The 15,023-nt window shown below is 52.7% G+C and overlaps 1 protein-coding gene across 3 annotated transcripts in view; it reads right to left on the reverse strand.

Annotated features, from left to right (window-relative positions):
- Tp73 (tumor protein p73) overlaps positions 1-15,023 on the reverse strand; it is a 61,680-nt gene that overhangs the window by 19,441 nt on the left and 27,216 nt on the right. For all 3 annotated transcript variants that reach the window (XM_076565790.1, XM_042272555.2, XM_076565791.1), the window contains one exon: positions 1,745-1,987. In XM_076565790.1, the coding sequence (XP_076421905.1) occupies positions 1,745-1,987 (243 nt within the window). The remainder of the gene's footprint in view (positions 1-1,744; positions 1,988-15,023) is intronic.

Consider the following 15,023-nt stretch of genomic DNA (forward strand, 5'->3'; position numbering starts at 1 on the left):
GACCTTTATGACTGGCCAGGTCACCCTAAGAGGGGGAGACAGACTTGGGGAATGCGTTTGGAAGGGCAGTGTAGAGAGCCCCTTATCACTGGAGCTACCCATGTGTCTCCTGGGCTTCCTGACCTGACCCCAGGTCACTCAGCTGGGGTGGAGGAAGAGTCTAGGGTCCACCTCCTCACCCTGCCCCAGCTACAGACAGTATAGAAGAAGAGACCTTCAGCAGGGTAGTTCTATAGAAGGGCCAACTTCAGGAGGCCATGCTGGATGACTCCCTAATGTCCACTGCCCCAAGACAAGAGGGAGAGCTGTGTACTATTCCAGCTCCATCTCATTCAGACCCTTATCGCCATCCCTCAGTCAGCAATGGTTTGTGGTTGGGGAGAATGGAGCACATGGGCCTAGAGTAACTCCGGTAAAATGCTGTCTATAGTCACCCAGCCCCTCTTGGCCCATGGCAGCCCATCAGAGCTCCAGTGGTTGGGCTGAACCATCACTTAACCACAGGACAGAAGCTGGGGAGCCCACCATGAACAGTAGCCAACCCAGGCCAAGCAGACTGATCGTCTGTGGCCACATGCAGGGTGGCTCTGTCCAGCCCTTCAGTCTCCAGGGAGACTGTGAAAGCCACAACAGTGGGACTTAGGGTTTGGAGAGGAGCCTTGGGGAGGGGGTTGCTCCTGTTTAGAAGAGGTGAGACAGAGCTTACACAGCAGAGGATGCTCCAGCCCTAGCTCCAGCTGTTCCCTAGAGAGGATGGATGATGAAGATGCTGCTCAGTAGCTGACCCAGTATCCCTCAGTGCACCTCCTATCATCCCAGATGGTGCAGGGGTCCCTGTGCCCAGCTGGAAGACTCTGAGACTACCCTTCTGACCCAATGCCCTGTACACCCTGCACTTCTAGACATCGTCCCCGAAGCCTTACTCTGCTCCTCCTGCAGCCCTTACTCCTGGAGACAGCCTGGATGCTCTGGTTAAGAAGGCTCATGGCAGTGACCACCGTGTCCTAAGCCCGGCACCTCCTTACTAGCTGCATAGCTCTGAGCAGTTTGCTTTCCCTTCTCACACCTCAGCTTCCCTGGCTGTGCAATGGGGACGGGAACAGACTCCACCTTGGGTGAGTCAAAGCACTTAGCTGGCTACCCAACTCCCAGCAAGTGTGCAGGGGGGACTTTTGTCGACATCAGCTAATTCCCAGCCACAAGCCAGACTGTTCCAAGAGGTACTAGAGAAAGGACCAGAGCTCCCAGCACTGTGCTCACACCCCTGGAGGTCAAGCCCCAAGCCAATGCAGAGATGTCAGAGCAAAGCCCAAATCCACAACCAGCAAGCGGCCACACCACCTGGGGGAGGCAGCCTCCAACGGCCTCTGTGGGCCCCCAAGACTCAGCAGAGGTTCAGGACTCTGCTCAGGATAGATTTCAAGGCACTGAGCACACACACACACACACAAAAAAAAAAGCCGGCCATTCTCCCTGCCCCATGAACCTCATTGATTGCAACACTCCCAACCTTTCTGGACCTGTGGGAGGCTGGCTGACTTGGTCACACGTCCATTCGAGGGGTGGGCACACCCACACTGCCCAGCCCTAGGTCCCGCCTCCTGCTTGATGCTCCTCCTGGCCCTGGCCAGCAGGAAATTCCATGTGGACAGCATGTGTGCTCAGACAGACCTCAGTGTCAGGACCGTGGCATTCTACCCCACTGCCCTCCCTCCGGACGTCCGCGGACAACGCGGCTACTCACCGTCCAGGTGGCTGACTTGGCTGTGCTCGACTGCTGGAAGGTGACCTCAAAGTGGTGGGGGCCAGGGTAGTCCGTGTTGGAAGGGATGACAGGCGCTGGAGACATGGTGTCGAAAGTGGAGCTGGGCTGCGCGTAGGGCGAGTGGGTGGGTGCGCTGGCAGCGTGCTCTGGGGTGTAGGGGCTGGCCGGGGCCGCGCGGCTGCCCATCTGGTCCATGGCGCTGCTGAGCAAATTGAACTGGGCCTGGCAAGGAAGGGGGAGGAGGGAGGGGAGAAACAAGGGCTAAGGTGGAAGCCCCAGCTCAGGCTCCTGTCCCGTTGGGGAGGTGTCTTATTACAGGAGCCTTAAAGGGCCAGCCGGCTCCAAGTCATCCCAAATATTTCCTGGGGCCCCCACCCCACCCCAACAGGCCACTACTTGTGTTGGGATAAACGCACATTCACCTCTCCTGCCTGCCCCTCTCCGTCTGCCTCCTGGGTGCCAGGGCTTCTGGGGATCCACCCAGGTGCCAGCAAGGTGGACTGGGGCTTCGCACACCTACCTGGAGGCGAGCTATTTGGTTGGGAAGGTTCCCAGCCCAAGCCCCCTGTGGGCTCCACTACATTCCAGGACAGCATAGGAGCTGGAGTACCACACAGATCAAAGTCCTGAAGGCCCGTAGCCTGGCAGCAAGGGTGGGGTGGGGAGACACTGGGTTCTGGAGCATGGGTGCCCTGAAGCTCAGGTCAGATGTGACTCCTAGGTCCAGCTCTCAGAGTGAGGGACAGAGGTCAGGCTGCCATCAGTCCCCAGAGGTCCCAACAGTCGCTTTCAAAGGAATGTCTTTAAGCTGTTGGCTTTATCTCCATTATAATGACTTCCCCATTCCTCCAGGGTTGGCAGCTCCTCCAAGCATCCTTGCTGGTTCTCTAGGAAAGCCCAACAGCCCAGTCCTTCCTCCAAATCAACTCAGTGAGTCCCTCCTTCACCATCCTTGGGACCCCACTGTCCCAGGAACTTTAGAGAGGCCCCACCTCCCCACCATGGGTGTCTCAACAGGTATCAACCTGAGGATTACCCAGTCTACATCCGAAGGCATCAAGCAGGAAGGATTTGGGAAGACAGTACCAATGCCAGTGTGGGTCCCTGAGTTGCTTAACTGATCCTCTCTGTGCTGGTGATCTTTCCTGCAAACTCAGCTGGACTTCTGCAGGCCTAAGGTGGGTACTGCCTTTTTGTTCCACTTCACGGATGAGGACCCCAAGACTCCCAGGGGGAAATGATTTGCCCCAGTTGGCCACAACATAGCAGAAACTGGTTAGATGGTGAAGAAATGTGATCATAGTGCAAAGTGCCCCCACTTTACCCTGTTGCCCTCTTCAGAGAGGCCTCAACCTGGAATCTTGTCTTATATATGTGGTGATATTTTATTTGTGCTCTAACAAATAAAGCTTGCCTGGAGATCAGAGTATGGAAAGGCCAGGCAGTGGTGGCACATACCTTTAATCCTAGCACTTGGGAGGAGGAAGCAGGAAAATCAGGGGTTCAAGGTCACCCTGGGCTACACGAGATTGATCCAGTCTAAAAGAGAAACAGAGCCAGGTGGTGGTGGCTCACACCTTTAATCCCAGCACTAGGGTGGTGGAGACAGGAAGTGATATGGTGGGTGGGGAGAGGAATATAAGGCAGGAGGAGACAGGAGCTTGGCCCCTTTTCAGCTGAGGAGTTTGCAAGGTAAGAGGTGGCTGTGGCCGCTCCTTCATCTCTCTGATCTTTCAGCATTTACCTGGATATCTGACTCTGGGTTTTTATTATTAAGACCAATTAGGATTCATGCTACATATATATCCCCACCCACTAGCCTGCCTCTTCTAGGATCCAGAGCAATCAGTATTCCCAGAAACAAGGGAGGCTAAGACCCAAGGCTTGGCTGCACAGTGCTCCAGACCACAGGTCTCCCTTCTTGTAGGGACCTTGTGCTCAGCCCTGCTGTACCTCAGTCCTCGATGGAGGACAGTTGTACAAAGTGGCTGGTGATGCCAAGGACCCAGTGGTCCACTGTGAGTCCTTAACAACAGTGACAACCCAAGTGTCCTTGAGTACAGGACAACACCAGATGGAAGCTAATACAGGAGGGAGAGTTCTACTGAAGGCAACCCAGCAGGAGGAGGGTCAGCTCAGGAGACAGGTGAGGGAACTGAGCAATAGGTTCTAGTTTGGTTGGTATTTTTGTTGTTGTTGTTGTTGTTGTTTTTTCAGATTTATTTGCTTATTTATTAGTTGATTGGTTGGTTGGTTGGTTGGTTGGTTGGTTGGTTGGTTGGTTGGTTGGTTGGTTGGTTTTTCAAGACAAGGTTTCCCTGTGTAGCCCTGGCTGTCCCAGAACTCACTCTGTGGACCAGGCTGGCCTGGAACTCAGAGATCCGCCTGCCTCTGCCTCCTCACCCTAGTCCTGGACACATTTTCTCAACTTTCTGTGTCACAGGACACTAGCCATTCTGTCCCTACCCCAGGCAAGCGGACAAATGAGTTAGAAGAACACTGAGAACAAGGGCTGTGGTGACCTAGTAACTATGTGGGTGTAACTCAGAACCTTGTTCTGAGCAGACACATAGTGTGACCTCATGTAAGCAAACACCCAGGACAGGCAAAGCCAGAGAGGGAGGAGACAAAGGCTGCTAGGCTACAGAGAGAGAAGCAGAGAAGCTCAGGCACTTCTTCTCTCTGACGAGGTGGAAATGTCCTAGAAGTGAGGGTTGCATACATCTGTTCAGACTAAACACTGCTTGGTGGTACATTTTATTATTTCCTTGTTTGCTTTATTGTTTGTAGTTTTTGAGACATGATCTCATGTAGCCCAAGATAGCCTGGAGCTCATTATATAGGAGGCTGACCTTGAACTCCTGATCTTTCTGCCTCTACCTCTTAAGTGCTGGGATTATAGACAGGCGCCAGGGTGCCCACTTCATGTCATGCTGAGAATTGAACACATGGCCTCAAACATATAGGCAGGAACACTCTACCATCTGAGTTACATGCCCCACCAGACTGAGTTTAAATGAGTAGATTGAATGGTGTGTGAATTACACCTTAATAACGCTGTCTAAAAACAGGAAGGGACCTAATCCTTACCTCCCCCAGCACCAAGGCCATGTGAGGGAAGCATGGGGTGTGACAGCTGGACCCCATCAGGAAGAGGGGTTAAGCTTCCAATTCTAGAGTATCTAGGCTGGGGAGACCCTGCTCCATCCCAAGATCTGCCAACAGATTCCTGGTAGAAAGGTCATGGTCCCACTCTTCCCGCTGATGTAGGAGTTTGAAGGGCACAAAGCAGAACTCTGGCCCAGCACAGCCTCCTACTCAAACACCCCTACTCTCAGACTCTTCCTGTGGCCCTCTGATCACAGCCCTGCCTCCCAGTGGAAGCTGTCACCTTGCTCTTGTCACAGTCTCTGTTGAGCTCAGAGAGGCTAGCCCTAGCTACAGCAGCCAGAGCACCTCCAAGCCCTGACCTTTGTCCTGTCCTAATGTCCTCCACTGGAAGGTGTCACTACTATGCCCCTTACTGAACTGTGAGTATCTGAGGACCTACATAGTCCTGTGAGTTGAACCAGTGGTTACAAAGGGTCTGAACATGTGAAGAAAAGTGTCCCAACTGCAAGGGAGGACTCTATGTCACAGAAAGAAGGTCTAACACCCACTCCTAGTTTCAGGGTCACACGTTGAAATGACCCTAGGTTGGCAGGAGTAATTATTGATTACATTCACCAATTCCTTTCATCTGGTTTATGTTGCTGTCCTGGGCATTGGACCCAGATTTCACACATAGCCACAACTCTGGCCCTCTTTTCACCATGTGAATGCAGCTATTGAAGTTCAGAATTCCACACATGGTTCACATTCTACACTTGTCCCTCAGTGCTCATGAGCAATCAGGCCCAGGAACCCCATGGACACCCTTACATAAAGCCCTTTACAGACAACGGCATAGCATTTCTACGGAGCCTACACACATCCCCTAGCTGGCTCACAAAACTAACACTGTCTGCTGTGTAGTCACTAGACTGCACTGCTCAAGAGATGAAGAGAATCATGTCTGTACATGTTCAGTATAAATGCAATTTTTCCAAATATTTTTGGATCCCCACTCATTAGAATTTGAGGATGCAGAACATACAGACACGGGTCCCCACAGACACAGGATTTAACAGACTCAGGCAACCCCACGGATATAGAAGAACACACAGACAGATGGCTCAGTAGACCCAGGAGCCCACAGTATACGTATCATAAACACTGAGAGTCACATAGACGCAGAGGATGCCATAGACACAAAGGAGCCCACAGACACAGGGTCCCTGTGTTCCCTGAGTGGCATGTATTTCAGAATGGCTGCTTAAAGCATTTTCTGTCCAAACAAAGCAGCAGAGGAATGAATAAATGAGTGAGGCAATGTGACAGCATGGTTGTAAGTCTGGTGATGGCACAGCACATCTGAGTGGTGGTCAGGAAGACTGCTCTCTCTGGTGTGGCTGTTTAGGAATGAGGACAGATGAACCATGGTTGTATCTCACATTCCCTGCCTTCCAGGGGATGCCTGAACCTCAGGGAAGGGATTTCCCTTGTTATGTTTCCGATCCAGGATGGGACAGCAGGACCACCTCCTTCCTGCAGCCTTGGGTTCAATGTCTTCCCAGTGAGGAGCTTTGGGACGGGAGGTCATGGCAGTGGCAGCAGGCAGTAGCAGCCTTTCCATGCCCAATTTCTGCCCCATCCCTGATGGGCAGGGAGCCCTGCCTCTCTTGCTCAGAAGCAGGGTACAGGCCCATGGCAATGAGGTTCATATTTTAACTTGTCTGCATTCTTCAGTGATTGGAGGTGGGTGCCAAGGACTTAGTCATTGAACCAAAAGGAACAGTGATAGCATCTGTGGGGAGTGTTTCTGCAGGAGAGACTGGGCGCTTCCAGAAAGCAGGCCTTCAGCACTGGAGTGCAGAACCTGGCTGGCATGGCAAACCCAAGGCCCTGTCACAGAAGCTGGGGCACTGGGCTGGCCAGTAGACCAGCCTGCCCACGTGTCCAGTGAATGCTGGCCCTCCCCTGCCTGCTCTTTTCTTGCCTTCCTAGGGACACCTCCCACTTGCTCAGTCTGGTCTTGGTGTCTATCATGCCTCCCAAAGATGGCAAGGCTCTCACTGACTGGAAAGCATAGGAGATCTTCTGTATTGCTTTGCCTCCTCCCTCTGAGGCTCAGGTGAAGGAACCTCTTCTGTTTCCTCATTGCCAGGCTGCGGGGCTCAGTCTGGCCCCCTACTTCTGCCTCCAGTCAGGCTGCTGAAATGAGGAGTCTTGTCAGAGAGGCCTAAGCAGGTCCATACAGAATCCCAGGGGTCCTCCAGGCTCAGAGGCCACCCCCCCACCCCCGGAAGCCCAGACAAGGCCCACTTGGCCTCAGGGAAGAATCTGGGCAAAACCCGAACTTTTTTGGTTTGTTTTGCTTTCAATGAGAACTCCAAGATAGTGGGCTAATTAGGACATGCCCGGCCTGCGGCGGCCCACATGTGCCTACATGTGCATGTGGGGTGCCTGGGCGTGACCTGAGGAGGCCCTGAGGAATGAGGGAGTCATGGAGTCAGCGGGTGGCCTTTCCTCCAGTGTCCAGGCTACTAGTGGACAAGCCTCCATGGGAAACCCCAACATCGGGGTGGGGACAATAGCTCCAATGGCCATGGGGGTTTGAGGAGAACACAGCCCCACCCCCAGGGCCATGTGTCACACCCTAGACTTTGTCCAGAGGGACTGGGATCATCCAGCAAACCCCCAGGGCACTTGAGAGTAAGACCTGTCCTGAGCTCAGGCAGATGGGGTCCCTGTGAGCCCTATCTTCTACAGAGAAGGCCAGGCTTTCTCCAAAGAGTCTCCCATTTCCTCAGTCTCAGAGTCTCTTCTTGGTCCCTGCATATAGGTCTGCTGGAGGCCTCCCAGGCACCCCTGCTGGAAGCAGTGCCTCTGCCCTCTTTCCTTGGGCTCAGACTTCAAATCGGTTCTAACACCTTGTCTCCCATAGTCTCTTCATGCCCCGGGGTGACAGCGGGTGGGTGATCTTGCCCTATAGCAGAGGGTCACGGAGCACAGGACACCCACACCTGGCCTCTAGCTCCCCAAGCTCCTGCTGGAAGGCAGCTGAGTTTCTTGTCTGCCCTGAGCAGAGACAGAAGTGGGTAATGCCAATCCAATCCTCCAGCATTCTCTCCTGGCTAAGCTAGGTTGACAGTATGGGTCCAGGGTGAGCACTGTGTTCCAGGGGTGGGGGAGGGGCAGCAGAAGCATGAGAGGGGTAGGATATGGCTCCACATCCCTGGGCCTCCATGTTCTCTTCTGCATAGTGGGAACAAAACCCATTCATTACTTGTAGCATGGTTGTGGGGGTGGGGGTCTGGGAGCACAAGACCCTATGGCTATTCAAGAGAAATAACCCTGGCTCAACCCCCAGGACACTGGAATTCAGCAGCTCCATCACCTTGTACTGGCACATCACCACCAATCCACTGGCACGAGGCCCAGTGAGGAAGGGGCAGAGGCTGTCTGCCCACAAGAAGCAAGGCTGGCACCAAAGACTGAGCAGGGCCATGAAGCTCCACACGGGACAGACTCTCTGTTCCTAGATAGCAGCTGGGATCTCATTCTTGGTGTGTCCTGGTCATGGAAAGAGATGCTCAGAAACTCTGGCTGAGGGAAACAGACCCTGAAATACCCACGCAGACCTAAACACAGTCAGAGACTTCTAGATCCGTGGCCTTCAGGAGCCTCTGGAGGTAGTGTCCACATGTGTACCGACTGCTGTCCCTGTGAGCCACAGACAGTGCCTGGGGCGGGGGGGGGGGGGGGCAGGCTCTTCCTGCTCAGTGCTAGAGTGAGGGCAGGGCCTCCCCCATCCATCTGTCTCTTTCCCCACCAGTCACCTGTCCTGACCAGACAAGGAAGCTCTTGCCTTCCCGCTGCCAGCTCCTGCCCTCACATGTAAAACTTGGATGTTATGATTTCACCTTAATGATTCCCATCTTACATCTTAACTGTTTCAAACCCATAAACAATCTCAAGTGATCTGTTCTTAGATGTAGACGGGAAATGAACATCTTTTTAAAGGTTAGGAGCAAGTACCTTCCTTACGTTCTCCTTTCCGATGCCATCATCCATGACAGCCTTTGTCAAACCCAGAACACCATGATGGACCACCGAGGTGGACTGGCTGCCCCCATTCCTTAGCCACAAAGAGCACATACTTCCACACGCAATATTCCCCAGAAAGGTGGTTTTTTTTTTTTTCTAATGAAAATAGCAACAGAAAACCTGCCTGTCATATGTACTGGATGTCAAGCTTAAATGCAGAGGCCCAGGGGTGCAGGCTGACTAAGCTGTCCATCTCCTCACCACAAGATCAGCCTGCCAAGGTGTCCTACCTCCTGGAAGGCCCAGTGTGCTCTCCAGCTGCCCCAGGGTTCTGGGCTTCCCCTCCCCCTTATCTGTGTAACACACCTAAGGTGGTGTTATCTCCTGTCTCCCCACCTGCTTCACACAGAACCCAAGATCTTCACGTGACCGCTCTGTCTCAGTTTACACCGGGGTGATGTAAGGTGATGATACCGAGGAATTCACAAGTCAATACACACAGAGAAACAGGAACAGATTACGATGGCACACGACGCCACAGAAGTGTTGGATACTGACGAGGCTCCCTCCATACTCGGCCATCTCAGAGAGGCATAGGCACCAGGCTCTGCTGCTGCTTTGCTTCAGAGGACCCCACACTGAAGCCTCCAGATCCCCACAGACAAAGAACCAAAGTCCACACACCAAAGTTACCAATCAGTCCCTGATCCACAGCCTCCAGTCAAGGGCTTGGCTGTCTGCCAAGGGCACTCAAGCATCTCTGTGTACTGGATCCAGCATGCCTTGCACCCAAGCATCTCCATACTCTGGATTCAGCATGCCTTTTTGGGAAGGAACCTTCCTTCACACTTCCTTCCTTCCAGCCTCATGCTGAGCCCACAGCTACTCTGATAGTCCACCTGGTCCAGCTAATTCCTTTCTCAGCCAGACTCACAGGGATGATGCCAAGGACCCAATACACAGCAGCAAGCTGCAGCTGCAGCCTTCGGGTCAGAGTTCTTACCCTGCTCCCCGAAGTTTTGCTATGCATGGAGGGGAACATTGTTTCATAGACCACACAGGACAACTGGAGAGTCTGGTTCACAACCCCACCCAAGTCCACTTGTGGCCTCAGTAGGAGAGGACCTTGTCTAGGTTCTACCTTCTTCCCTTCTCTCCTCCACTCTTCCTCCCTTCTTTCTGTCACTTCCTTCCCTTCCTCCTCTCTCCATCACTTCCTCCCTCCTTCCTTTCTTCTCTCCTTACCTTCCTCCCCCTTTTCTCCCTTCCTTTCTTCCTTGCCTTTCACCCTGCCTCCCCTTTTTGGTCCGTCCATTTCCCCCTCCCCACACCCTTTTCTTCTTCTCTCCCTCCCTCCTTCCTCCTTTCTCTTTTCCCTCCCTCCTCTCTGAAAATCACTCTGGCCTCTGTGTGTGGATGACGGGGCCATTGTGGCCCACCACAGCTTTCTCATGAGGTAGCTAGGATAGGAATTGGAGAAAGGAGCTAGCTGCCAGAGCCCCATGTGCCGTGTCCCTTGGGCCCCTCTGGGTTGCCTCTATTACTCCATGCTCCAATGCCACTTCCTCAATGCAAGGCCCAACCCCTGAGTGCTGTGGGATGTTCTGTATGTCCTGTGGGAGCCCATTCTCAGGTTCTTTGTGGCGTTACCCAGCAGGTCCGTATAGAGGATGATTAGGACCATGGGCCTGAGTGCAGGTGTTTGAGATGGTCTGCACTTGGCTGTGCTGGGGGATGGTCTGTATGTCAAGTTGCTCTGATTGGTTAATAAATAAAACCTGATCGGCCGTGGCTAGGCAGGATAAAAGGACAGAAAGGCAGAAGGAGACGCTGCAGCCGCCGCCATGACCAGAGAGGCTGCAGCTGCTGCCATGACCAGCAGCATGTGAAGACGCCAGTAAGCCACCAGCCACATGGCAAGGTATAGATGTATGGAAATGGATCAATTTAAGATAAAAGCACAGTTAGCAAGATAAGGACAGTTAGCAGGAAGCCTGCCACGGCCATGCAGTTTGCAAGCAATATAAGTGTCTGTGTTTATTTGGTTGGGTCTGAGCGGCTGTGGGACTGGCGGGTGACAGAGGTTTGTCCTGACTGTGGGCAAGGCAGGAAAAACTCTAGCTACATTTGGCGCCCGAACTTGGGGCTAAAGAAAAAAAGGGCTAAAGAAAAAAAAAGGAAGAAAAAAAAGAGGGACTAAAGAAAAAGGACAAATGAACAGGGATAAAGGCCGGTGTTATGAAAAAAAAAAAATATATTAAAGACAAAGTCCCTTAACCAAGAGGCGCTCCAATAAAGTGTGATCTGAGAAGAATCCTCGCATGTGGTAAAGAGGATTCAGAACTCAACACACGGAGCGGTGACGTCGGTAAGTTCTCCAGGAACGGTGACGTCGGTAAACGCCCCACAGTTCCTAATTATCTCTCTCAAATGAGCGGCAGCCGCCGGTTTGAGTTACTGGCGGGTTCCTGGCGTGTGCGCTTGACCTGCAGTATGGCGGGAATGAGACCTCTGCAAATGGAACATTAAGCTACGTGGCGGATTTAGCCTTTGCTAGTACAAAACAAAAAAAGAGGTTTATAAAAAATAAGCCATGTAAAGATGGATATCACACAGAGAGTTTGGATTATATTGTCTTTGGGATTTTTAACTACAGAAAAACATTTGATCGTAAAAGATGTTGAGTTAAACCAATATGTATATATTAAAGATATCTTGACTTTAAAATTTGGATATAAGGATGTGTTACTTTGGAAAGGAGACTCTGCTTTTGTCTCTACAGAAAGCCAGAGGCTATGGATTTGTTCCAGATTAAGATACATCAGGTTTGACCAGCCAAGACCACCTGAAAGGTCTCCGATGACACCATGGCCCAGATGATCCAACATCCAGAATCGTTTCAAGGCAACTGGCTCAGACGATACGGTCTCACGGACTACTCCATGATCCTAAAATTTTCTTTGCATCCCCATAAGATACAGCGCCCCCCTCCAGCAGGAAGTAGTTAAGAGAAGCTACGCCCAAATTCCCAAATATACCAAGCTGACTTTGGAGATGTGTAAAAGTTAAAACCTTCCTTTTAAAAAAAAAAAAAGAAAGGGGAAGTGCTGTGGGATGTTCTGTATGTCCTGTGGGAGCCCATTCTCAGGTTCTTTGTGGCGTTACCCAGCAGGTCCGTATAGAGGATGATTAGGACCATGGGCCTGAGTGCAGGTGTTTGAGATGGTCTGCACTTGGCTGTGCTGGGGGATGGTCTGTATGTCAAGTTGCTCTGATTGGTTAATAAATAAAACCTGATCGGCCGTGGCTAGGCAGGATAAAAGGACAGAAAGGCAGAAGGAGACGCTGCAGCCGCCGCAATGACCAGAGAGGCTGCAGCCGCCGCCATGACCAGAGAGGCTGCAGCTGCTGCCATGACCAGCAGCATGTGAAGACGCCAGTAAGCCACCAGCCACATGGCAAGGTATAGATGTATGGAAATGGATCAATTTAAGATAAAAGCACAGTTAGCAAGATAAGGACAGTTAGCAGGAAGCCTGCCACGGCCATGCAGTTTGCAAGCAATATAAGTGTCTGTGTTTATTTGGTTGGGTCTGAGCGGCTGTGGGACTGGCGGGTGACAGAGGTTTGTCCTGACTGTGGGCAAGGCAGGAAAAACTCTAGCTACACCTGAGCACTTGCTCTGCTGTCCCATGGCCTCTTCTGCTCCCTTCCTAGGGCAGTAACTCTGTGTAGGAGCCAGGAAGCGTTTACCCATCCAGCACAGGTATGGGGGCTGTGGCCCTGCGACCACATCTGCGTCCATGGAGTCTCAGTATTCCTCGGGAACCTGTTCACCCCTGGGCCTCTTTCCTTCACCCTGGGCTAAGTGTCACCCTCATTCTGCTCTGAGCCCACACTGAGGGATGGGGAGACAGGGTCCTCCTATTTCTAGAACACCAGCCAAAGCTATGTGGACTCTTCTAAGAGTGAGAAACCTGGAACCCCTGTCTTCTCCTGTAGGCATGTCTGAGCCTGGGTTCAGCTTGCCCAGCATTAGTGACTGACAGCAGCAGCCTGGCCCTGTGGAGACAGCCATCCCTCCAGCCTGTGTGCTCGCTGGAGACCTCCATCCTGATGGTGTTTCCCACAGTCTCCCCGAGCCTGTGATTAAACGGATGGAAATGTCAACAAGACGCGACTTGTGCATGGGGGACGGCTGCCTCGCTGGAGGTATGCACACAGCACCCTCCTTTTGCCCGCTGAGGCAGAGCCTTGCCCGGTCCCATGCCAGGGCCATGTGGAACTTTCCACGCCTCACAGCCGGGAAACATGCCCCCAGAAGCTCCACTCAGCTGCCAGGCATGTGTCTGCAGGACCCACTGCGAAGCCCAGGCCACCCCTCCACCGGCATAGCCCTAACCCTGGGTATGATAGAGTAGAACATTCTTGAGGGTCTCTAGGCACTACACAAGCAACAGTGATTCACAGGAACTTTTTAAACCACCTGAGTGTACCCCAATAGCACAGGGGAGGTGGCTTTCTGAGAAAGCTGTAGGAGGGGGCATGCCTCTGCCAGCTTCTCTCCCTGGGCACATTCTTGCACTCTGGAACTCAGCATCCATGTCCATGCATTCCCCTTACTGCCCTTCTGTCCATCTGTCCTATTCATGGAGCCAGCTGAGAACACCCTGGGGTCAGTCAGGGAGGATCCCCCAGTCTCTTCCTAGATCTTAGGTCAGCATAGAACAAAGAATGAGCAGCTGAACTGAGAAATTAGATCATGATGTGGGCCCAAGTTTGTCACCTGCAGTGGTCCATCGTGAGACTGTGACACCATCTAGGGACCCAAAGAGGGAGAAGGCAACCCGGTATAAGCTGGGGCATGAAAGCTGAGGACAGAAGCTGCCTGCATCCTCAGGATATCTCCTGGTTCTGCTTAGCCCGGCATCTCTTTGCAGAGGGCCATGAGCTCTCTCCTGGGAGTACAGTGATGAGCCAGCCAGCCAGCCAGCAAACAAGCTCAGGGCCTCCAGGAAATAAGGGAGGACACTGCCCAGCAAGGAGGCAGAAACAGGTGTCCAGGTAGGGTGGGGCTCTGGGAGTGGCAAGGCCTGCTGTGGTTTCTAGTCTGTAGGAAGCAGCCCCTTGGCCCCCAAAGGTCTTGTAAGATCTGGTGTGGCTCTGGGCAGGACGGCAGGGAAAGGAACCTGGCCACAGGAAGGGCCAGGAGCAATCAATGGCTCGGGTGACAGATGCAGCAGGAGAGGCTGAGACTCACAACCCTGGGTTCAGCAGAAAGGGCTACAGATGAGGTCTCTGAGGACCCCTTGCTTGGTGGTAGAGGACATTTGGAAAGGCAGTGGCTCTGTGCATGTCTAAGCACTGAGTAGGCGGCACTGTGGCCCTTGGACACATGGTAGCAGCATAAATAAGGTGTTGGGAGGGGAGTCGGAGACAGCTCTAGGGTTTGGGTCTGGGTCAAGGGAGTAGAAGACTTCTCAGTGGCTGAGATTCTGCTGCCCAGGTGGGACCCCAGAGCTCAGATTGGCTTTATGAATTGATACCCCATCAGCTGGCTCCCAGAGGGGCAGGAGGGAGCATGGAAGTAGATACATCTCTGGACAGCAAGGAGACGGAGAGATGACAGGTTCCAGATGATCTACTTGGATCAGGCTCCAGTGGGTGTGCTTCTCCCTCAGATCTAATTCTACTTGAGTTCTATCCTCCTTGGGGTCACCAGGCCCCTCCCTGTGGTTCACTCTGGTCCCTTTCATAACCTCATAGTGGATCCCCTTTTTCCAGGTCACCGTGATGTCTCTTTCTGGCTTCCAGGCTTCTCCTTAATGTGGCTCTCTTTCCCAGAACTGCTTCCTTCTCACCCTCCACACAGCTCCCCAGCTCTGATTTAAATAATGCTGATGTCCATCTCCACACCATTTTACCCACCCGACTCCCACATCTGGGTGTCCACATGGCTACTCCCATCCATGTGCTCAGGTTCTTTGCCTACCTCCCACATAGAACCCTACAGCCTTTATGGCCACTGCTATGGGATTTCTAGGGCAACTGTGGCCTCATGCTCTAGCCTGTCTTGGTCCTCTGCAGGTTCTTCCAAGTCCTGTCTCATACCTGAACATCTCCACAGATG

The sequence above is a fragment of the Peromyscus maniculatus genome, chromosome 2 (genome assembly GCF_049852395.1).
Source record: "Peromyscus maniculatus bairdii isolate BWxNUB_F1_BW_parent chromosome 2, HU_Pman_BW_mat_3.1, whole genome shotgun sequence".
Classification (NCBI taxonomy): Eukaryota; Metazoa; Chordata; class Mammalia; order Rodentia; family Cricetidae; genus Peromyscus; species Peromyscus maniculatus.